Source organism: Manis javanica, chromosome 16, assembly GCF_040802235.1.
Source record: "Manis javanica isolate MJ-LG chromosome 16, MJ_LKY, whole genome shotgun sequence".
In the NCBI taxonomy this organism is placed as follows: domain Eukaryota; kingdom Metazoa; phylum Chordata; class Mammalia; order Pholidota; family Manidae; genus Manis; species Manis javanica.
The window spans coordinates 3,344,249-3,363,699 of record NC_133171.1 but is presented as its reverse complement, the minus strand read 5'-3'; the positions used below and the strand labels follow the sequence as shown (position 1 = coordinate 3,363,699).

Genomic DNA, 19,451 nt, shown 5'->3' with positions numbered 1-19,451 from the left:
ACTTTGTTTAGGAATCTGATGACCCACAGAGGGGAGCTGGCAATCGGTGGAGGAAGCTGAGATGAAAGCCATCTATACCAAGGGATTCGAGCGGCCATTTACAAGTTCTGTAAAACTATAGGGGAGCCAAATGAGTAGATAAGTGAGGAAACTGCCAGTAAATCGAGGAGAAGGAAGCAGATTTAGAAGCGAAGGAAGTATAAGAAGGAGAGGTATTTGGCTGTTTGGATTTGGCTGTATCTTTATTATCTGTTCTGAAATTCCCCTACGATGGCTTTGCCATGTAAGACCCATTTGCTCAGGTTAGAGTGGATCTTGTTCCACTCAAGGAACCTTAGAAATTCTCTACGTGTGGAGGTCTTCACATTTTTTTCTTCACTGTGAATATCCCCCTTCTGAGACCAGAAGCCTCAACCACACAGTCCTAATATGTTAGACATACAGGTTTAGCCCAGAAAAACTGCTGCTTGGACGTAATCCAGGTACAGCAGCTGGATTACTAAAGCCATGAACCTCCTTTTTGTTCGTGTACCCTATTGTACGCCTTGGAGCGTCTTCATGCCAAAGTGTGCTGGCAGGATAGAATCATCGTCTTTTGAAGTTATACCTTCCTTATTAAGTGGGAAATCTTTTCAATACTGTTCTGTTCACTTTCTGTTCTGACTAAACCCACCTGATGATGTTCCAGCTGCATTTTGTTTTGTTTGATGATATTTTCTTTCTCCAGCAGCTCTTTCTGTTGCCTCTCGAACTCCTCCTTACCCTGTTGTTGTTCAACATAAAGAAAACATTACATCACTACTATGATTCACTTATGCTAACAATTTCATTGACAAATACGTAAATACTCCTTCATTTTCCACTGCCTTGGCAATTTCCCACATGCTCAGTTAGGCCCTGTGAACCTCAGGCAGGGATGGCGTGTTTCTCTGCCAGACTTCCAGTCACTGTGTAGGGGAGGGCTGAAAACTAAAACTTTTTCATGTGGGGTGCACGCGCCTGCTCCACTTTATCATTTTCCAAAAGCTATCCCCGATCCCCTCCAGAACTCTGTAAGCAGTACTGGTTCTCAGAGCTTCTGTCTCAAAGATGACATGTGAACCCATACATCTCCTGATGCAGGTCCACATGCGGTCTGCAGTGCACTTCTAGTTTCTTCGAATCATATGCAGCTCTACACCAAATCAGTCTTTCCCAGGCCTCTGCGGTGGGCCTGGTGAATGTGTGATGCTTCCATCTCCTTTCTCCCCATGCCTTTCCTCTGAACTAGGTGTGGCCCAACAATCCCATCCCCAGGGATTTGTAGTTAAATGGTTCTCAGGATAATCCATGGCTCTCAGTCAAATGAAAAGAATGGTGGAATAAGATAGTAAGCCAAATTATAAATAATGGATTTTGGTAGAATGTTTTAATCCCCTGAGGTGAAAGGGCACACCGTTGGGTCTACTTGGTGGAATCTCTACTTGTAAGAGGAAGACTGTGATGGCTCCATTTCCCAGATGCAGGTTAAGTTCTAGGTCCATTGGCAAATGGTCAGTAGTCCTCAAAGCAAGTCTGAGGTGGCATTAAATTTCTCTGTAGGTAATCACACTCACATACACCACACACACACACACACACACACACACACACACACACACACAGTACAGAGCCAAAGGAGCCTTAGAAATTCTCTACGTGTGGAGGTTTTCAAATTTTTTTCTTCACAGTGAATACACCCCTTTTTTTCAAATAAAACATCATGCAGAACCATATCATAAAATGCAAACAGAAGTTAAGTGGAGCCGGTGTGATTATCCAGGGGCCCTCTGTCCTCTTTGGGGTGTCTCTTCCCACTTGCCTGAGGTGTAGCGATGGGATCTAATTCAACCCTGTGCCTCATTCATTTTGCAAATGAGGAAATTAAAGCCCAGGGATGTTCCATGAGTTGGTCACACAATTAGTGTCAGGGAAGGTCTAGAGCTGAGGGCTCCAGACCAGGGTACTTCCTATGTACATCACCTCCAATCTGGGTGCCACTAGTCGTGGCTGTGACCCATCGATCGTGTTCGCCCCTCTGGGAGCCTTTAGCCTAGTAGCCTTATAAGCATCAGTCCCAGGCTCCCTGAAGTGAGTGTAGGTGGTTTACAGGTCTGGTTTCTTTACCTGAAGGTGGACATAGTCATAATCATCCATCCAGCTCCTCTCAGAACCGTCACTGCTGATACAGTCAGGGGGCTGGTCCTTGCCCACCGGGGGCAATGGCTTGCTGGGAGCTTGGGCCCTGTGGTCCCCAGGCTGCAGCAGGGGCACCTGGGGGCCAGCATGTGGGTACTCTGTGGAGTTCATGATGCTCTCAGGCCCATTCTTCACATGTGAGCTGCCAGGGCCTGGTCTAAAGAGGGCTTCCGCATTCGTATTGATGGTTGTGGTGAGCTGCTTGGCATCATTGGGCACCGTCTTTGCCACCATCACAAAGCGGTCCAGATTATCACACTTGTTCTGGGGCTTGTTAAGAGCCAGGATATTCAGGGACCAGCTGCACTCATTTAAGTCATGGCTCGTTTGGCTCAGAATCTGGTGGGAGTCTTCCACTCTTTGGAGCTCCCGCTTCATTTTGTTGTGAAGGATAAGTTCCGGGAGGCAGGAAGCATTTGCCACTGCTCCCCTGGCAAAGTGGAGGTAGTCCCTCAGAGAGAGCTCCACCTTGTCCACCGCCATGCGTATCTCATTGATGTGTCGTTCCATGTACCTGTAACACCGCCAGTCCGTGGTGACGAGCGCCGTCAGGCTGGAGACGCCCATCTCCAGGGTCTGCTGGAGCTGATGAAGCTTCTCTATGGCCGTGTCTGGATCCAGTAAGAGCCTTTTGTCCTGAGGTGGGGTGGCTGACAGCGAGGACTCCTTTGAGGTGGTGGAAGATGTGGACATGTTGCTCCTAGTGCTGCTCGTGCTGGAGAAAGATAAGCGGTTGATGCCGTCCACCACATCCTGAGGGCCTTTGGGATCTGGGGGGTTGTGCAGAGGGACATCGTAAACGCCGTCTCTTTCTTCAGAGGGGGCTGATTGCTCACTGGTTTGAGTTGGCGGTTCAAGAAACTGAACCCCTCGGGGGACATCGTATGCGTCGTTCTGCGTGCCTGCTGACTGTCCCAGCTGTGCGGGCGGACGGCTCAGGGAAACGCTTTGGTATCTTCGTGCGGCCAGGTCAGCAGCTCCTGGAGTATCACAGTTACACTTGGCGTGAAGGTCCTTCCCCACCAGCTTGCTGCTGGCTGGAGGGATGTCATAAACGCCCTCAGGCCTGACGTCCAGCCTTCCGGCCTGTCTCATCGGAGGGGGGATGTCATACCCTTTTTCCCTAAGCCCTGCTTCATCCCGGCAAGCTGAGGGTGGAATGGCATATACCTGAAAAGGGAAAACCGAGGCTATTATTTGTTCAGTCAGCTCATGTGAACAGGCAGAAGCTAAACGAGACACTCAAATGAAGAGGAGAATTTTCAGCCCCGTTGACGGACTCTCTCTTCTCTGGCCCTCCCCTCACTAATGGCAGGTGTTTCCCAAGGCTCTGCTCTTCTCCGCCTTCTCTCATCCTTTGTCAGGGGCATCTTCCCCTGGCCTCCATGCTGCCCTGGGTGTGGGCCCCTCCTGGCTGAGTTGCCCTCCTTGGGTTTCCGACCCCCTCCCAGGGGTCCTTCCTGAGCCAATGCAGGCTGAGAGGCAGGTTCTGCATTAATGTACAGGACTAGGCATCAGAAGACCTGAGGGGTCTGCCCAGGCCTCTCAGCTATGTAAGGCTGAACGAGTTGCTTAAATGTTCTGAGACACGGTTCCCCTATCTGTAAAATGCGGATAATTGTACTTCCCGTGCAGGCACATACAGAGGGTAACAGAATGAATCAAATGCATTAACCCATCTATATGGACTTAGTATGCTGTAACATGCTATATAAATGGGAGATATATATTAGCTGCTTGCAAAACTGAATTATTTTACCTTCTCATTGGCTCTCCTTTCAACTACCCCTTTTTTGAAGTGGGCTACCCTAACTGTGGAACGCCTAGAGTTGTCTTTAATTATCACCTTTCCTTCCTCCCTCCGTCCTTTCCATTTATTCTCTAACAAAGACTAGTTTTTCCCCTTTGGTTTGCCCTTCATTTATTAGCTGAATACACACACATACACACACACACCCTTTTTGCTACCCCTGTGCTAGCTTACTTACCCCTTTGGTAGGAGGGATGTCATAGACCCCTTGAGGTTTTATTTCTCCCCCTGGTGCTGAAAACATGGGTATATTCACTGATGATGGAGGGATGTCATATACCTGAAGAGAAACATCCGAGTTACCCAGAGTGGAAATGTCATACACGTGTCATTTTTTGTTCCACTAAGCTTTGACTTATGGATTTATTTACTGGGTTATGTATACCCTTGCTCTTTGGCTGCATTCTGTGTAATAAGGGGTAGGTGGAATTTTTCTTTTCAAATTTCATATTTTTGACTTGGCTTGAACATAAAAATGATCTTAAGGGAAATATCTATGCTGTCTGTACTTTAAATTGTAGCTTAATTTTACACTTCCTGAAATAAAATGATAAAATAAGGGACAAAATCTGTGTCAGATAAAAGCTGAGGATTTCCTGCTAAAGCACATCCGGGAAACACAATTTAAATAGCATTGGCTGAAACGGCTCCCGGATAGACAACCTATAAAAGCTTCATACGAAATATACATAATCTGTGAACTTTGGTCTGCTCTGCAGCCCTGAAGGAATGTGACCCTGAAGTGCTCCTCTCCCTGGTGACGGCGTCCCCTGTACGTACCCCTTGAGTGGCATGGGAAGGAGGGATGTCGTAGGTGTCCTTCTGGTGTCTGGATGGGTACTCATACACGTAGCCGTGGCCTGTCCTCACTGGGGTTATCACCTGCGGGCAAGAAGGCACAGGGGCGTGAGACTGAGCCCAAGCGTGGAGTGAATCTCTGAACCCTCATCAATTTCCCATAAGAAGAAGGAAGGAAGGGAGGGAGGGAGGAAAGGAAAGAGAGGGTAGAGAGGAAAGGAAGGAGACAAGGACATACCAGGTCAGTTAACTTGAGTCTAGTGAGGAACAAATCCCCAAAATCTCTCTTTCTCCCTCCTCATGGTCACAAAATCATCTCAGAGTTGGTCACATAGTCTCCATTCCCAAAACATACTTTAAAGGAGAATCATTTTTAAGTTACAAAAGTCCTAGATCACCTCTTTGGAGCATCAAAAGCACAGCATAATAAAAGGAAAAAAATTTTTAAGGCCCTATAACTATTTACAGTGAATAATGCAAATGGAGTTCAGCCACTTAAAATTCCTCTCATACCTTCCCAGGATGCCTCTTCATTTGACATTATTATAACTAAAATTCCATAGGTCACTAGAGAACTTTTATGAAACGAAAGCTCAAACAGTGCTGCCCTTAGAAGCCTCCAGAAGCTTTCAATCTAACTTACAAAACAAATGAAACACTGAGTCAGGGAGCCAGCAGGCAGAGGACAGGTGTCTAATCATTTTCCCATTTCCACCAGGGATGCAAGGGTCCCAGACAGAACCTACGTCCAAGGGACGTCAGAAGTCAAACACATGCATCACAATTATGGTATCTGGAACCGATGTCTATGAGGCGAATGTCACCCGATGGTCTTTTATTTTCCTATCTACGTACTTCATTGTGTCCTAAGCACAGCTAGAAGAATTACTTAAACTTAAACTCATTTTGCAATAGTCTTCCAAGGGCTCCTAAATTAGCAGAGTCTGTCTGCCTTCTCCCCCTGAATGACTAAGAGCGCGCACCTCAGCATTGCCCGTGATGTTTTTGAGCAGAACAGAGATTAGGAAGAGCTGGGTGTTCCCTAAGAAACTCTCATCTTTTATCCTTTCTCTAAGGAAAACTCTGGCGTCAGGCTGCCTGCAAAACTATGTAAAAAATGCTCATGTCCGTCTTCTGCTGAAAGGGGTGGCACTCAGCCAGATGCACCAATGCCCTTCTTCCCTGGGGCCCTAAACTGCGTGAGTTCAATTTGGTGGTAAATCCCCAGTGCTTGCAGCTGATTATTGCTTGCAGTAGAGGTAAAAGAGATTAGTATGCAGTCACCATCCCATCCAATCTCTCCACTGCCTCAAGTTTAAAAAAGGACCATTGCTTTAACATTTGTTGGCATGGAGCACACAGAACCATTTCTACAACGGCCACTGTAATTGTGCAGAGCAGTCTTCCTCTCTAAGGCAGGATGCCCTTTGGGCAAGGAAAACACTGTGTTCCTAATACCTTATATAATTTTTTTTTTCACTCACTATTGTCCAGGAGAGAAATGAAGTATCTTCTCCTAGTCTAGCTCATCAGCTCATCTATTTCTGGCTCTTTGTTTGGGCTTTATAATAGAATCTGCTTACAACACAGCTTTTGTTCCATCTAAAAGTTTCTAAGAGTGGATTCTACCTGAGGTTGCCAAGTTAGTAATAATGCTAATGGAAAATCAAGGCTGGTTATGCTGAAGGCCAGCTGAACGGCTTCATCTTTAGTTTAAAAAAGGGAGGGGTGCCGTGGGGGTCTGAAAATAGCCTTGGGTGAAATGTAAACACTCAGCACGACCTCAGAAAGGCGGGGTCATGGACAAAGCTTTCCCTTGCCTTTGCGGGTCCTCCGCGGCGGAGCATTAATGCTTCCCGATATTTGACATCTCACTTCCTGACCAGTGTCACAGGACGCCAACTTGCTCTCTCTTTCTCATTTAGAGGATGCCTGTGGTCATCTGGTTTTTAAAAATGTTGCATTCCAAACCAGTCATTTTCCCTGTTTATGCATTAAAAGAAACAGATGGTGAAAACCACAAGGGGAAAAAGCCAACAAAATAATACTGATTCCAGCATTCCTGATACTACCTGCTGATGCACATTGGTCCACACATGGGATTTAAGTGGGACCTGCTCTGTGACACCAGAAGGGACGCCTTCTACTTTGGGACATTCTCCTCATCCTCTGCTTGGGTCACTTTCACGCCAGTGGTGTGTCTCTCCTCCGAGGAAAGTGCTGACTGTTCTGTACCTTACAGAGTCTCCAGTTTTGTGGTTCAAAATGCCTTTTCTCCCTGCTTGACATAGTACACAAAAACCTTTCTACTATCCCAGAATTACTGAACCTTCCATTACAGAACACCAAGTTCTCACGAAGGGCATGTACATTTTGGAAGAATTCTCCTGGGCAAGGCATTGATGGAGTCGCTACACAAAGGGCATTTTAAACTCATTTTCTCAGTGATATCAAGTCAGGTTTTTCATTTCCTTATTTCCTCCCCTTATTGTTTCTTTTCTGCATTCCTTTCCATTTGTGTGTTTATTTATAGTTACCAGGGCTTAGCATTAGGAATCACCAAACTGACCTCTTGGCTCATTAGCGTTGCCACAAAGGGGGGGCTGACCAGTGTCACAGGACGCTGTGGGATCCCTGGGGATTGGCCACTGCAATTGCTTTCCAATAACCCTGGCAGAGGATTTGCATTTTCCAAAGATGGATTTTCTGTCCCCATGAGGAATCCGACCTTCCTCAGGTGTTGGTTATACCACTTTTGTCAACAAACAGAAGAGTCTGAAGGCAGACATGCTGACAAGAGCTACAAAACAGAAAAGGACAGACTAGACATATAGACAAGGAAGAGTGCATTTAATAAATCTCCAAGGCTGGGCCCTGACAGGGTGGCATCAGAAGCCTGGGGGCTCAGGTTCTGTTAGCTTTCTCATCCGCCTGCATAAAAACAAGCTGATGAACACACCTCGCCCCACCCTGCACTTTGATATGTCTGATTCCCACCACTTTGAACCTCAGATCCTGGGCAGCAAGAGATGGTTTTAGAGGTGCTTTGACTTTGAGAGTTGTGCATCCTGAAGTTTTAAAGGACAAAAGTCTGTGTCTGGGCAGTAGTGAGGGGTAGGGAACCCTGAAAGGCACCATGTGTGAGAGTCAGGGAGCAGAAGAGAGGCTCCTGGGCCCGTCACGCATGTCCCCACACTCGGTGGCCTGAGCTGGCCCCCGCCGCGGAGGAAAGGCGTCCACTCATACCTGCAGGGCTGACCATGGCTGGAGGGAGAGGCAGGCGGGGCTTCTGTGCTGGAGGGACAGAACGCACACCCCACTAAAGGGAGGCAGCCATTCTTCAGCTCTGGCCAGCTGTTCTGAAAAAAACACGCCCTCTGTTGCCAGATCCTCAGATTTTCAGGAGAAGCCAGAAATCTGGATTTTTATGTGAAACTGATTTTCAAAATTGGCTAAAACACTTCCAACAGTATCTTGGCCAAACTAAACATGTCTCTGGCCTCCAGGGTGCAGCCCTCCTCCCTCAGTACCTGGAAAACCTCTCAGGGTAGGGCACCTGAAAGCTCTTTCCCAGTTGCATGCCTTGGCAACACTGAACCGCTCCGTGTTTTGTGTCCACCCTGCATGCCACACACCTCTGCGCCTTCACTCATGCTGTCTTTTCCAAGATGCTCTTCTTCTTTCCATATATTCAAATTTGATGTGATTTTTCAAGGCCAAGCCGAGTGCCTCTCTTGCATGAAGCCTTTCCAGGCAGATATAATAGCTCCCTCCTTGGAGCCCCCTGAGCATGTTACCCAGACACCTCTACTGGACCTATCACTGGTTGTCTGACTGCATCAGACATCTCATCACCTCTCTCAGCATTGTGGAGACAGACCATGTCTTCTCCATTTGTATATAAATAGCAGGGCCCAGCACAGTGCCTTGAATACAGGTGGTCTTGGATAAATGTATCGACTGAATACATTAAGGAACTCTCTGATGACTACATTAAAGGAAAGATCAAGGCTTTTCTGAAGCAACGTGTGGAAGTGGAGAGAGATACTGAACAAGGTCTTCCTACACAGGATAAGGTTGGTTTCCAGGGAAGCCAGCTCTAGAGTAAGTGGGGCCCGTGGGAAAGGGGCAGAACAGTGTCTTATCAGCCATGCGTGGCAGTGTTGGGCAAGTGAGGGAGCCAGGAAAGCAGAGTGCATGCTAAATCGGGGTGGGACATCAGAAACCAGGAGGAATTATCCCTGGCACTGCTGTGTGGTGCAGACCACAGCCGGAGGTCAGATGGCTAGATGGCTTCCTTTCCCCACTCCGGAGCCTGCGTGTGACATGAACACCTGTGTTCTTCTCAGCCACAAACCAGAAACATATGGAGGAGTTGTGCAAAAAGAAATCAAAACAGACTCTGCTTTTTACTTCAACATCAGGAGGAAAATAAATGATTCATCCTTTCTCTAGTTCTGAAAAACCTGTGTCATGAGGCTGGGTATCAGAGAGGCCACGGCCACACTGGGCCTTTAGCTCACAGAGAGGATTAAGTCTGAGGAGGGGAGTGACTGAGAACATAACCTGGATTCAGGCAGAGCTAGATCTATCTTGGCTCCCCCACTTAATAGCTGTGAGAACACAATCAAGGTACTGGTCCATTCCAAGCCTGTTTCCTTATTAGTCAAGTGGAAATAATAATACTTATAGGCTATTAGGAGTATGAAATGAGATCAAGTACACAACGTACCCAGCTTAGAAGAAACCTGTAAGCCTTAGCTTTTTGTTAAAATTGTCACCTGAGTTACACAGATTGTCCTTTTGGACTTAAATTGTGGAGTAGGTAATTCAGATCGACCATATCCTACTGAAGACAACTTAAAAAATGAGGAAAAGATCTTTAAAATCTCAGTAGCATTAAAGAATTAAAAGACAGTAAAGAATTACCAGGTTAAAATTTGGGAGTAAGGAAGGAATTCATAGGAGTAGGCCCAAATTATGAGGCTGCTTTTTCCCTGGGGACATTTGCTGACGGAAACAGGTGTCTGCAAGGCTACCTTGTTTTTTTTACAGCTTCTTTGGGTGAGGGGGGAACATTGGATTCTAGGGCTCACCAAGGTAGGGACCCTAATAACCATCCCCCACTTTGGGCCGGGATCCTAAGGGCTGCATGCAAAAGTAAGGATTAACTGGAAGGCTGAAACTAGGTTTCAGGTCATAAGGGTTAGCAAGAACATTTTGAAGCCTGAAATTGGATTTACTATGAGGCTGGAAGAAGGAAATAAAATCCTCTCCGGAAGTAGAGAACTATTTACAGATCTTAAGTTTTTTCTACAAATATTAAAAAAATACAGTGTCCAACATAACAAGGATAATGAGGAATGCAGGACACAAGACAATGAAAACCAACAGCATCCTATTAATGCTTTCTTTAATTTTTTGTTTAATATGATGAGGATGTCATCTGTGTCTCAGTGATCACAGATCGCAAGGCTATTTGCTTTCAAAATGTTTCATGATTAAACCATGGGAGAAAACAAAATTACATCTTTCTTAGATTTAAGTTTAATAGATAGAAATTGATCTTCACAAATGCATCAAGAGTTCCCAGTGAGGTTTATGAGGCAATGGGAATTTCAGACCAAAGCAGTAAATGATGAGAGACTTTGGCCCTTAAGGACCATTATGGATTTACCATAGGTTTCTGTTTGACTCCAGTCCTGTCAATTGCCATTGTCACTCTAACCGTCCAAGACACTCCATTGGAAAACCCCAGGAAAAAAAAACATTCTTTATGAGGCTGAGAGATAAAGATATTTATCCAAGAGAAAGATAGCAAGGCCCCAAACTCATGAAACTTTACTGAATTTCTCTTCAGACTAGGCCTTTTCAGTGGAAGATCACAAGCTGGGTTTGTCAAGAGGGCCTCACCACAAAGCAGGGCCTGGACGCATCCGAAATGTCTAGAAGCAGAGCACTTTCTCTCAAGACAGCTTCTGCTCTCATGGAATCACTTGTGTCAAGGTCTCAGCAAGTCTGCTCTCAGCAAGCCCTGCTTCCCTTGGGCATCTGCCTCACCTCCTTCAAGCAGAGCTGCTGGGCGTGGGGACTGGGGCACAGCACAGAGGCCTTGGGGTTAGCAGGCCTTCAACTCCTCCGCTGCATGTTGTCAGTCCAGTGGAGCATTAAGGGAAGTGGGAAGGGGCAGCCTGTGTCATTGATGAAGGCAGGTCTCCTTGGCCCCCCAGCCCCCAGAACCCTGTGGAAGCCCATTAATGGGGTCTCAGACCCCAGCTTGTTCTGCTATACTTCCTTCTGATGCCCTACGGCTCCTGTACTTATCACAACTTCTCATCTCTCTCCTCCAGCACTGGCCCCTGAGCTGACTCTTTCCTTTCTTCCATGCTACTGGCAACCCTAAGGCAGAACAAAAACAGTAAGAAGGAATCAGGAAAATCCTACTGTTGGGCAGAAAGAATTGGGTGGAGAGGATGAGAAACCCAGAAAGGATGGGAGGAGCTCAGATCACTCAGGTCCTGTTAGGTGTTTTATTATTACTATTATTATTCACAGTTCTACATGAGAGGTAGATATGCATCAAAATTATAGTCACACAAATACACCTTTTTCCAATTTTAATACAGTTTTAAAAATTAGTAAGAAACGCGACTTGGGAGGGTAAGAAGGTGTCCTTGTAGCGGTTCTGATTGGTTCACCACGATTTAATTCTGAGTCTCAGTCTCTTTAAGCCAAAGCAGCTTTAGGAATGATCCGCATCACACAACCCTCTGCTTCTGCCACCTAGATAACGCCGCCATAACTGACCCGTGGTGTTCACCAAGAACCTAAAACCAGCAGGTATGTGTGCAACCCGGCCCTGGTGTTCTGCCCCGAGGATGAGTCAAGAACTAGGCAACCCTGGTGGTGCTCAGGAAACATAATGGGTGACTGATGAGAAGTAATAAGCACACCATGCCTGGGTTTACAACCTCGCCATTAGCAGCATCTATGGTTGTCTGAATTCAAAAGCGGGCTTCACTGATCAGCAGTCATCCATGTGCATTTTCCTTGGCATATGTAGAAAGTAAAATTAGATTACTTCCTGTGCATCTCTAATCCCTTCTAACTCCTTTATTTATTTATACTATCTCTGGGTTTCATGCATTAACAAGAATATTTAGATTTCTAAAACTGCCTGTTGGAAAGGGCTTATTTCACGTAAATGCTCTTAAAAAGCATTAGCAGAACCACCACAGTATTTATTGGATCTTATAATAACCTCTTTGTCTCAAAGCGCATGAACTGGGTGGCCCTTTCTCTCAGAAGAAAACCCCCAGAAAAAGAAACATCACTGTCATCCCTGCCTGACCATGAGAACTCAGATCCAATTTTCAGAAACTGCCAAGTTACAGAGGTTTGTCTGTTTAGAATCTGAGATTATTAGTTGCTTTTCTATGACCAGAGGAAAAGCCACATGTTGCCTACATTGGATTTATTAATTCTCCGTAAATTCCCTCTGCCCAGCCTGGGTGTAGCAGTGAACTCATTTATTACTTGCATAGCAACAATATAATGAAAACTGAGTCTGCCCTTAAAAATATACCTTCATGGGCCACGTCCCTGGTTTAACCCTTTCTGAGGCTTCCGTTGTGCTCCTCCAGATTTCCCCCCACTCCAATGTTGGGAGGTGATTTACTTTCCTTCAAGGATATTTGATGTCTGATTTCATGCTAAAACGAAGCCTTCTGCTAGCCCCTCTCAATCCCGGCCAGTCTTTTTTTCCACATGAGATGAGTGTCCCAGCTGGAAGCTCAGAAGTGGAGCAGAGCTCTTGGGTCACTTCCATTTGCCACGGCATTTGGGCGGTGACCCACTCAATGGAAACAGTGCCCGGTTTGTTAAGCCCCTAGCCCGTCTCCCCTGCTGCTCTCAGGAAGCTCTTTGTGCAGCAAGTACTAAAGCAATATTTAGGTTATGGAGTGACCAAGCACCAAAGAGCAGCTAGAAGCATTTTAACGTGAACGAACACGATGGGAATGATGTCTGGGCCCCTCAAGTGACTGAAGTCTTTCTCTGGACAAAGCCGAATACAGCCTGTGACAGAGCTGGGTACAGCAAAGCCATTTTTATATCCCTCGGGCCGAAATGTTCATTATGTTTCCTGAGAACTATAAAAGGCACAAGCCTCTTAGTTCTTTTGATGTCCAAATGAATTCAACAGAACACTAAGCACCAAATCTAGACCGTGAAACGGATTTTAGAGAGACGCCCATAGCATACCCTTAATGGGGATGTGATGATGGAAAGGAGACAAATGACAAGAATCTCTGGACCCAAATGACAAGTGTCATTTCCTCCTAAACAGGAGACCTGTCACGGCTTATTTGGGAGAAAAGAGGAGCCAGCTGATGAAGCAGACGGCTCAGGTGGCAGAACTTGGTTCCAGCCCTGAAGGGGGCCGACCCATTGCTCCTGTAGGGCTGTTACGTCAAGGCATGCCAGACCCACCAAGAGTCTCTGCCAAACCCGAGGGGATTGAGTAGAGGAAAATGGGCGGAAAATAACGAGTTCCAGGATGAAGCACTTTCTTAGCTCTTGGTAGCAAAGCAGAGATGAGGGTTCTGCTTTAAAAGCACCCTCGGCAAGCGTTCTCACGGACAGGACAGGACAGGACAAGACAGGACTATGAGCTCTGACCCCCCTTGCTCCGCAAATCCCAGCCCTCCCTCCTGTGCTCCCACCTGTGCCTTGCTTTCTACTGCCACAGCTCTATCATCCAAGGGAGACTAGGTGTCTAGGTGAGAAGGTGAAGTGGATCCTCAAGGATGGGTAAGAGGAAATTGCCTAAATTTAGGGCTCAACTGGAAATCCATCTCAATGCCTGAGTGTCTTCGTTTCCTTTTTTTTTTTTTTCTTAAGAATCTGACGCCAGGTCATTTTATTAAACTTTTCAAGCGACTCTGGAAAAGAATCAGATAAGGATATCTGGATCATAAAATTTTAGCAAAGACCATTTGAGATAATCCAACCTTACTCCTCATTTCACAGTTGAGGGAACTAAAGTTAATGACAGAGGTAAATGTGAACCTGGTTGCCTGGGTCCAGCAGCGCTTTTCTCGATGTTGTTTACACTAGCAAGAGATTGAAAATGTACTAGAAATGTACTACTTTCTTAATTTCAGAAGAAAATACTCCCAAAGAAAGGCATCCCCTTATCTGAGAAGCAAAATTTGAAATCTGGGTATCTTATGTTTTTTGGGGTGCCCCTTTCACTGTCATGCCCATTCTGTGAGATTTAATTATCTCTGGTTAAGCAAAGTTATCCATTTGGAGCAACTGGAAGTCATTTGAAAAGATGGTATTTACAGTGGCAGAGAAAGCCAACAAAGCCAAGTTCTCAGGGGCAGCAGGATCTTACGTCACTTCAGAGACCTGCTCAAGGCTTTTCAGTGCAGCTGGTCGGCAGGAACCGCCACCTTCCTTAACTCCGAGCACTCTGCCTTGAGCCTCCTCTCCGATCTGAGGTGGGAGCCTTCTGCAGTGACTTTAATTCTTCCTGGCCACCAGGATGCTTTTTAGCGCCCAGGATCCTGGTGAGCTGGAATTGCTAATGAAGTGACTATTTGTGCCCTCTTATTTTAGGGCTTGGCAACATCAACCACTAGCTGGGATATAAAAATCATTAGCTTCAGAGTCAGACAGATGTGGGCTTAAATATCAGCCCTGCCTCTTACTAGAGGCACATTCTTCAGCAAGTTAACTTACTTCTCAGACCTCAGGTCCCTTCCCTGCAAAGTGAAGGTTGTAAGGAACACCTTACAAGGCTGTTGCTTAAAAGTTGATCTCCTGTGGGGCCCCTTTAAAGAGAGGACTCCCTTAATACTCTTTAGATGTTACTGGTTTACATACAACTTTTAAGGAAGACACCCCATAGCAGTGAGTCACACCAGTACTCCTTAAACAGGAGCAGCTCACCTCTCTAAGAAGTGTACCTTGACATCTAGCTTTCTGGCACTATTTAGAACCAAGTGCATTTCTGATGATCTAGTTCTGCATTTTCCACAATGTATTCAAACAAGTCTGCTTTTAAAGATGTGTTCACCAATATTAAGTCTCAGTTTTATCATCAAATCAAATAAACAAATGTGTTTCTTTTCTCTCCTTCACAAATAGAGCATTATCCCTAGCCAGACGTCATACCACACATGACGTCTGACCTCTTTACTCTGATAAGCACAGTCACTCAGCATGAAATCATTGGAAAAGGAAGGAAGATTACCCCTGTTTGCTCTGGGGTGGGTTTATAACGAGTCACTAATGCACTCTTAGAAATAGGCGTTCCCTATGAGCTTTGTAACAGATTGTGACTGAGTTTGAAGGCCTTGGCATCAGCAAAACAAAAAGAACCTTTGTTCATTTTTAAGGACGCGTTAGTTTGCTCATTCCACTGGAGTGGTGAGTCCACTGGAAAGATACTCCCCACTTTCAGTGAGCTCATAAAGTCCTGCCCTTGAAGTGTTCAAGGACCTCCCATTTCATGGAAGATTTAACATTTATTCTTGAGGGCAGAGATTACAGACGAAAGTTTACATCCCTGCATAGCCCCTCAAAGCTAGTTGAAGAAAAATATCATTTAAATTAGAATTATCTTTATATAGAAATGCACAGTTCTGAAGTATGGTTGTACTTTATTGAGTTTGTAAGTAAGGAAACCAGAGGTTCCTCTGCCCCATCACACCCTGATTCTCCCTGGTACTTTTCAGAGTGTGTATGTGTGTGTATGTCTGTGCGTATATAGGAAGGGAACAAAGGAAAGTGGGGTGATGTCAGAATTTATCTTTTCTGGGAGTTTTCACTTCCTCTAAATCTATTTTTACTTGTTGGTAGACAAATCATATTGCTAATATATAGCAGTTAGCTGGCTGGTGACTGAGTGTTGCTCTGGGCAACTAGATTTCACAAGGCTTCAAATCCCAATAAGGGAAGTCATTGGTTCCTTAACCAATGGTTTTGGGTGTGTGTGTGTAATTCATGATGACTCATTGTCTAAGAAGGTACAGGCATTGTAGTTAATCTATTTCTGGTTCTTATATTACCTTTCAGGAATGGGCCTGGAGGACCTGGCTAAAATCTTTGAATCATTTCCTGCCAACATGTGGCTGTGCCTCATTTTGGAAGGTAGGAAATGGTCTTTAAAGGTGATGTCATGGGGTCTAGATAAATCTTACTACTACTTGAGTTTTCTGAGTGCCACCCCCAAACAGCATTTGCCCCAGGCTAGCCCATTTGACACGTTATAATGGTGGGTCATTACAGTTTTGATGAGCCCATGAGCTCCTCCTCTGAGATTAAATGAAATACACAACATATATTGGGACCATAGAGTTGGGAGGAAACTGCCAGGTGTGGAGAGACAGCTTCACAGGGGAGATGAACATTGAAATGGGTTTTAAAGCATGAATATGAGTTCACACGTAGACTAGAGGAAGAAAGGCATTCTAGGTAAATACTAGCATATGCAAATGAAGCTCTGTTCCTCAGCGGAAAAGGTGTAGTTCTCCTCAGGGGTAGTTAGCTGATCTTGTGCTCTTACTTGGGAAAAATGCAAGATGAGCTTTGTATCAGTCATGCTTTGAATGCTCATTTGCTGTGTGTAGATAGTTACGATTACAGAAAACAGATGGTGACATTCCCCAAAATCCTTCTGGAGGAAAACTACCATGTACAATCTGACATACGTCATCACAGACCGTAATGAGCTGGACGATGGGATTTGACTGGTGTATGATGATGGATGGGTGATAAGATTAGAGTCACTTTTCAGTTTATTTAAAGGTCAACTCAAATTAAATGCTTCGTGTTTTGCTTCTTCCTTGTTCATATGCACATGGGCTGTTATCTGTGTGTTGATAACTTGCCATCAGCCAGGGTCCCTGCCTGCTTCAGTGGAGCTCCTAGTGTAGCCCCAAATTGATCTTCAAAAGAACCCAAAGCAAATCTAATTCTACCATTTAGCACACAAGTGACAGATCCAAACAATCATCAGACAAACACATATAATTCCCCTTTTGGATCTAGGCATGAACTGGATGAAGTTAGGTGGCCTTTTTACTGATCTCTGAGGCAGAGAAATGAGACTATTTCAGACCACTGTAGACCTTATGTTTTCGGTTGTTCAGAGGCTCTACTCCAAACCATCCTCCCAAATAAAGTAGAATTTTCACTTTTAAAAAATCAAGAACACTTTAAAAAAATACATAATTCAGCATTTCAAATGATTGGTCTACGAGTAACTCATTTCACATAGAATTGCCTGTGAGTTCTCGGCAATCATAGGGCGTATGTAGACATCTTTGCAAAGTAACAAGACTGTAACCTGGAAATTGCTTTCAAATGTCATGAAATAGCTGTGAGTCTTACCTGTAACAATTCATGAGGTTGACATTATGTTGCTTCCCACACCCTTGTCTAAATGTTTATTAATTTCTATTCTGCAGATTTTCTGTTCTGAATTTTGGAGCCAATTTTTTTTTTTTTTATCCAGGCTCTCAAACATTCACATAGGCCCTGGGCATCCTTCCCACAGTGCCTAACGGATAGAACGGCCCTGCACACAAAGCCCAGAGCGAAGCAGACCAAGGACATTAAGTAAAGGAGTCAGTGTGTGTGGTTTCCAGATAACTCGGGGAGTTCTCCTCTACTCCGCGCAAGTTTCTTCAGAACCAAAGAGAAGCCACACACTCAAAGGAATGGCCTCTGTGCCGAACATGAAGTATTTGCATATTCAGTGTTATAGGAAGCAACACAAATAGGGCTGCTGCAGTTCAAAATAGACTCTGAGAAAGTCAAGAAAAACAAGACAAGAGGAACTAACATTTTTAAGCCCCTGCTATGCTAAGCCCTGCGTCAGATCCTTTTTCTATATTGTTTTATTTAATTCTTACAACAAACTCTGTGCGGTAGTTCTGATTATTCCCATTTCACAGATGGAGAGACCAGGGCGTCGGGAAGCCCAGCAACTTGCCGAAGGACACAGCTATGAAGAAACAGACCCAGGAGCCAGCCTGGCGCCAAAGCCCAGGCTGTCCTCACAGTTCTCACGCTGTCTGCTCATTTTGTAAAAGGGTGGGGACTGTACGATTATCTTCCTTGCTCTCAACTGCTGACTTAGTGATGAATGTCGTGTACTGCTGATGGGATGCAAGAAGGTAGGTAGAGGCTGGAGCTTCCCACAGAGCAAAGTTGAAGTGACAGAAGGCAGAATTCACTGTCTTTTTTTTTTTTCCCTCAGTGATTCATTAGTAGGAAAAGCACTGCAGTGGATAAAACATCTGAAGCCCACAGGCTGTAGCAACATCAAGGAAATCTTTAACTATGGAAAGTCCTGAGGCACAGCCAGGTTGGGGCATATCCAACCCCGCTTCTTGGTCCCTTCACAGTGTTTCTCAAAGTGCAATCCTGGACCAGCTTCCCCAGAACTATCCAAAGAGCCACTAAAATGCAGATTCCCAGTCCCTGGGCTTAGAATGGGGGAGGCCTGGGAACCTGCATTTCAACTGGCCTTCCTTACCTCTTCAGGTGATTCTTATGTTCCCTACAATTTTAAAAGCACCCTTGATGGTTCAGAACAAGATTCCACCACCTCTTTGTTTTCTTCTTTAATAGCTTTTAAGGACCACAACTCAAACTACCAGGGGTCCTAGTTCAGGGCTCACCACCATTTTACGATTGGGTGATACAAAAGCAAAACGGGACCGGGGCTATTTAGCAAGGCAGTCAAACTGCTCCGATGAGAACCCTCTACCCCACCCACCCTAACAGCAAAGCCGAACCCTGCCTGGTCCCCACTGCTCTGAGATTAACTCTTGGGGCCTTGGTTTAAGTCATTTGTATTATTTTCACCCACTGAGATCGCTGCATCAAGAGAGATGCGGACAGAAGTCTTGAAGGCAGCTATCACCTACAAGGTTAAAATCACCTCTCATTGGCCAAGCCATCTTCACTAGGAAGGAAGGGGGCAGGAAGTGGGCAGGCCCACTGCCAAGGGGTGTGAGCCGGTGGTCCAGTGACCTGGAAGGAGGCAGGCAGACTGGAGGGCCACAGGCCCTGCAATGACTCTCAAGGTGAGGGCAGGGCAGCCCCCAAGCATGTGGCGTTTGGCAGGGAAGAGCTGGGACCATTCTCCCCTGCCTTTCCCAGCCTTGTCATGTCTCTACCAGACCCCAGCTGCTCGGCAGTCGAGGTGCTGCTGCCCCCCAGCTCTGGGAAGGCCTCCCCAGGGTTGGCTGCATCCTCTGTAAGGGCTGAGGTCTTTTTCAGAAGTTGATTTCCTCCTACAGGAATCACCTACGCCTTGTTAAACACAAAATGTTCCACTGGTTTTAGAATTATAAACAAACAAACCAACTACTGAGTTCAAGTGCCCAGGAATAACCCCAGCGCCCCAACATCAGGGCAAGGGTGGGCACAAAGCCTCTCTTTAAAAAGATGGAGGGCTGACAAGCAAGTCTGCAGGACATTTATAGCCAGTAAATGGGAAGAATGCAGTTTTAGACTTTTCAGACTTGGAACTAAAAAGGTTGAGTCTAAAAAGGAAAACATGTCACCTTCCTGCCAAAATAAACTGTGATGAAAGTTTAGACCC

At 45.6% G+C, this 19,451-nt stretch overlaps 1 protein-coding gene across 3 annotated transcripts in view; it reads right to left on the bottom strand.

Annotated features, from left to right (window-relative positions):
- Positions 1-19,451, bottom strand: part of NEDD9 (neural precursor cell expressed, developmentally down-regulated 9) — a 160,040-nt gene that overhangs the window by 3,882 nt on the left and 136,707 nt on the right. For 2 of the 3 annotated variants that reach the window (XM_017660949.3, XM_017660948.3), the window contains 4 exons: positions 4,808-4,909; positions 4,206-4,307; positions 2,146-3,387; positions 674-763 (listed from right to left, as the gene is read on the bottom strand). In XM_017660949.3, the coding sequence (XP_017516438.2) occupies positions 674-763; positions 2,146-3,387; positions 4,206-4,307; positions 4,808-4,909 (1,536 nt within the window). Of the gene's footprint in view, positions 1-673; positions 764-2,145; positions 3,388-4,205; positions 4,308-4,807; positions 4,910-7,394; positions 7,550-19,451 lie in introns of those variants that run through there. The other variant, XM_037010978.2, reaches the window with a different exon arrangement.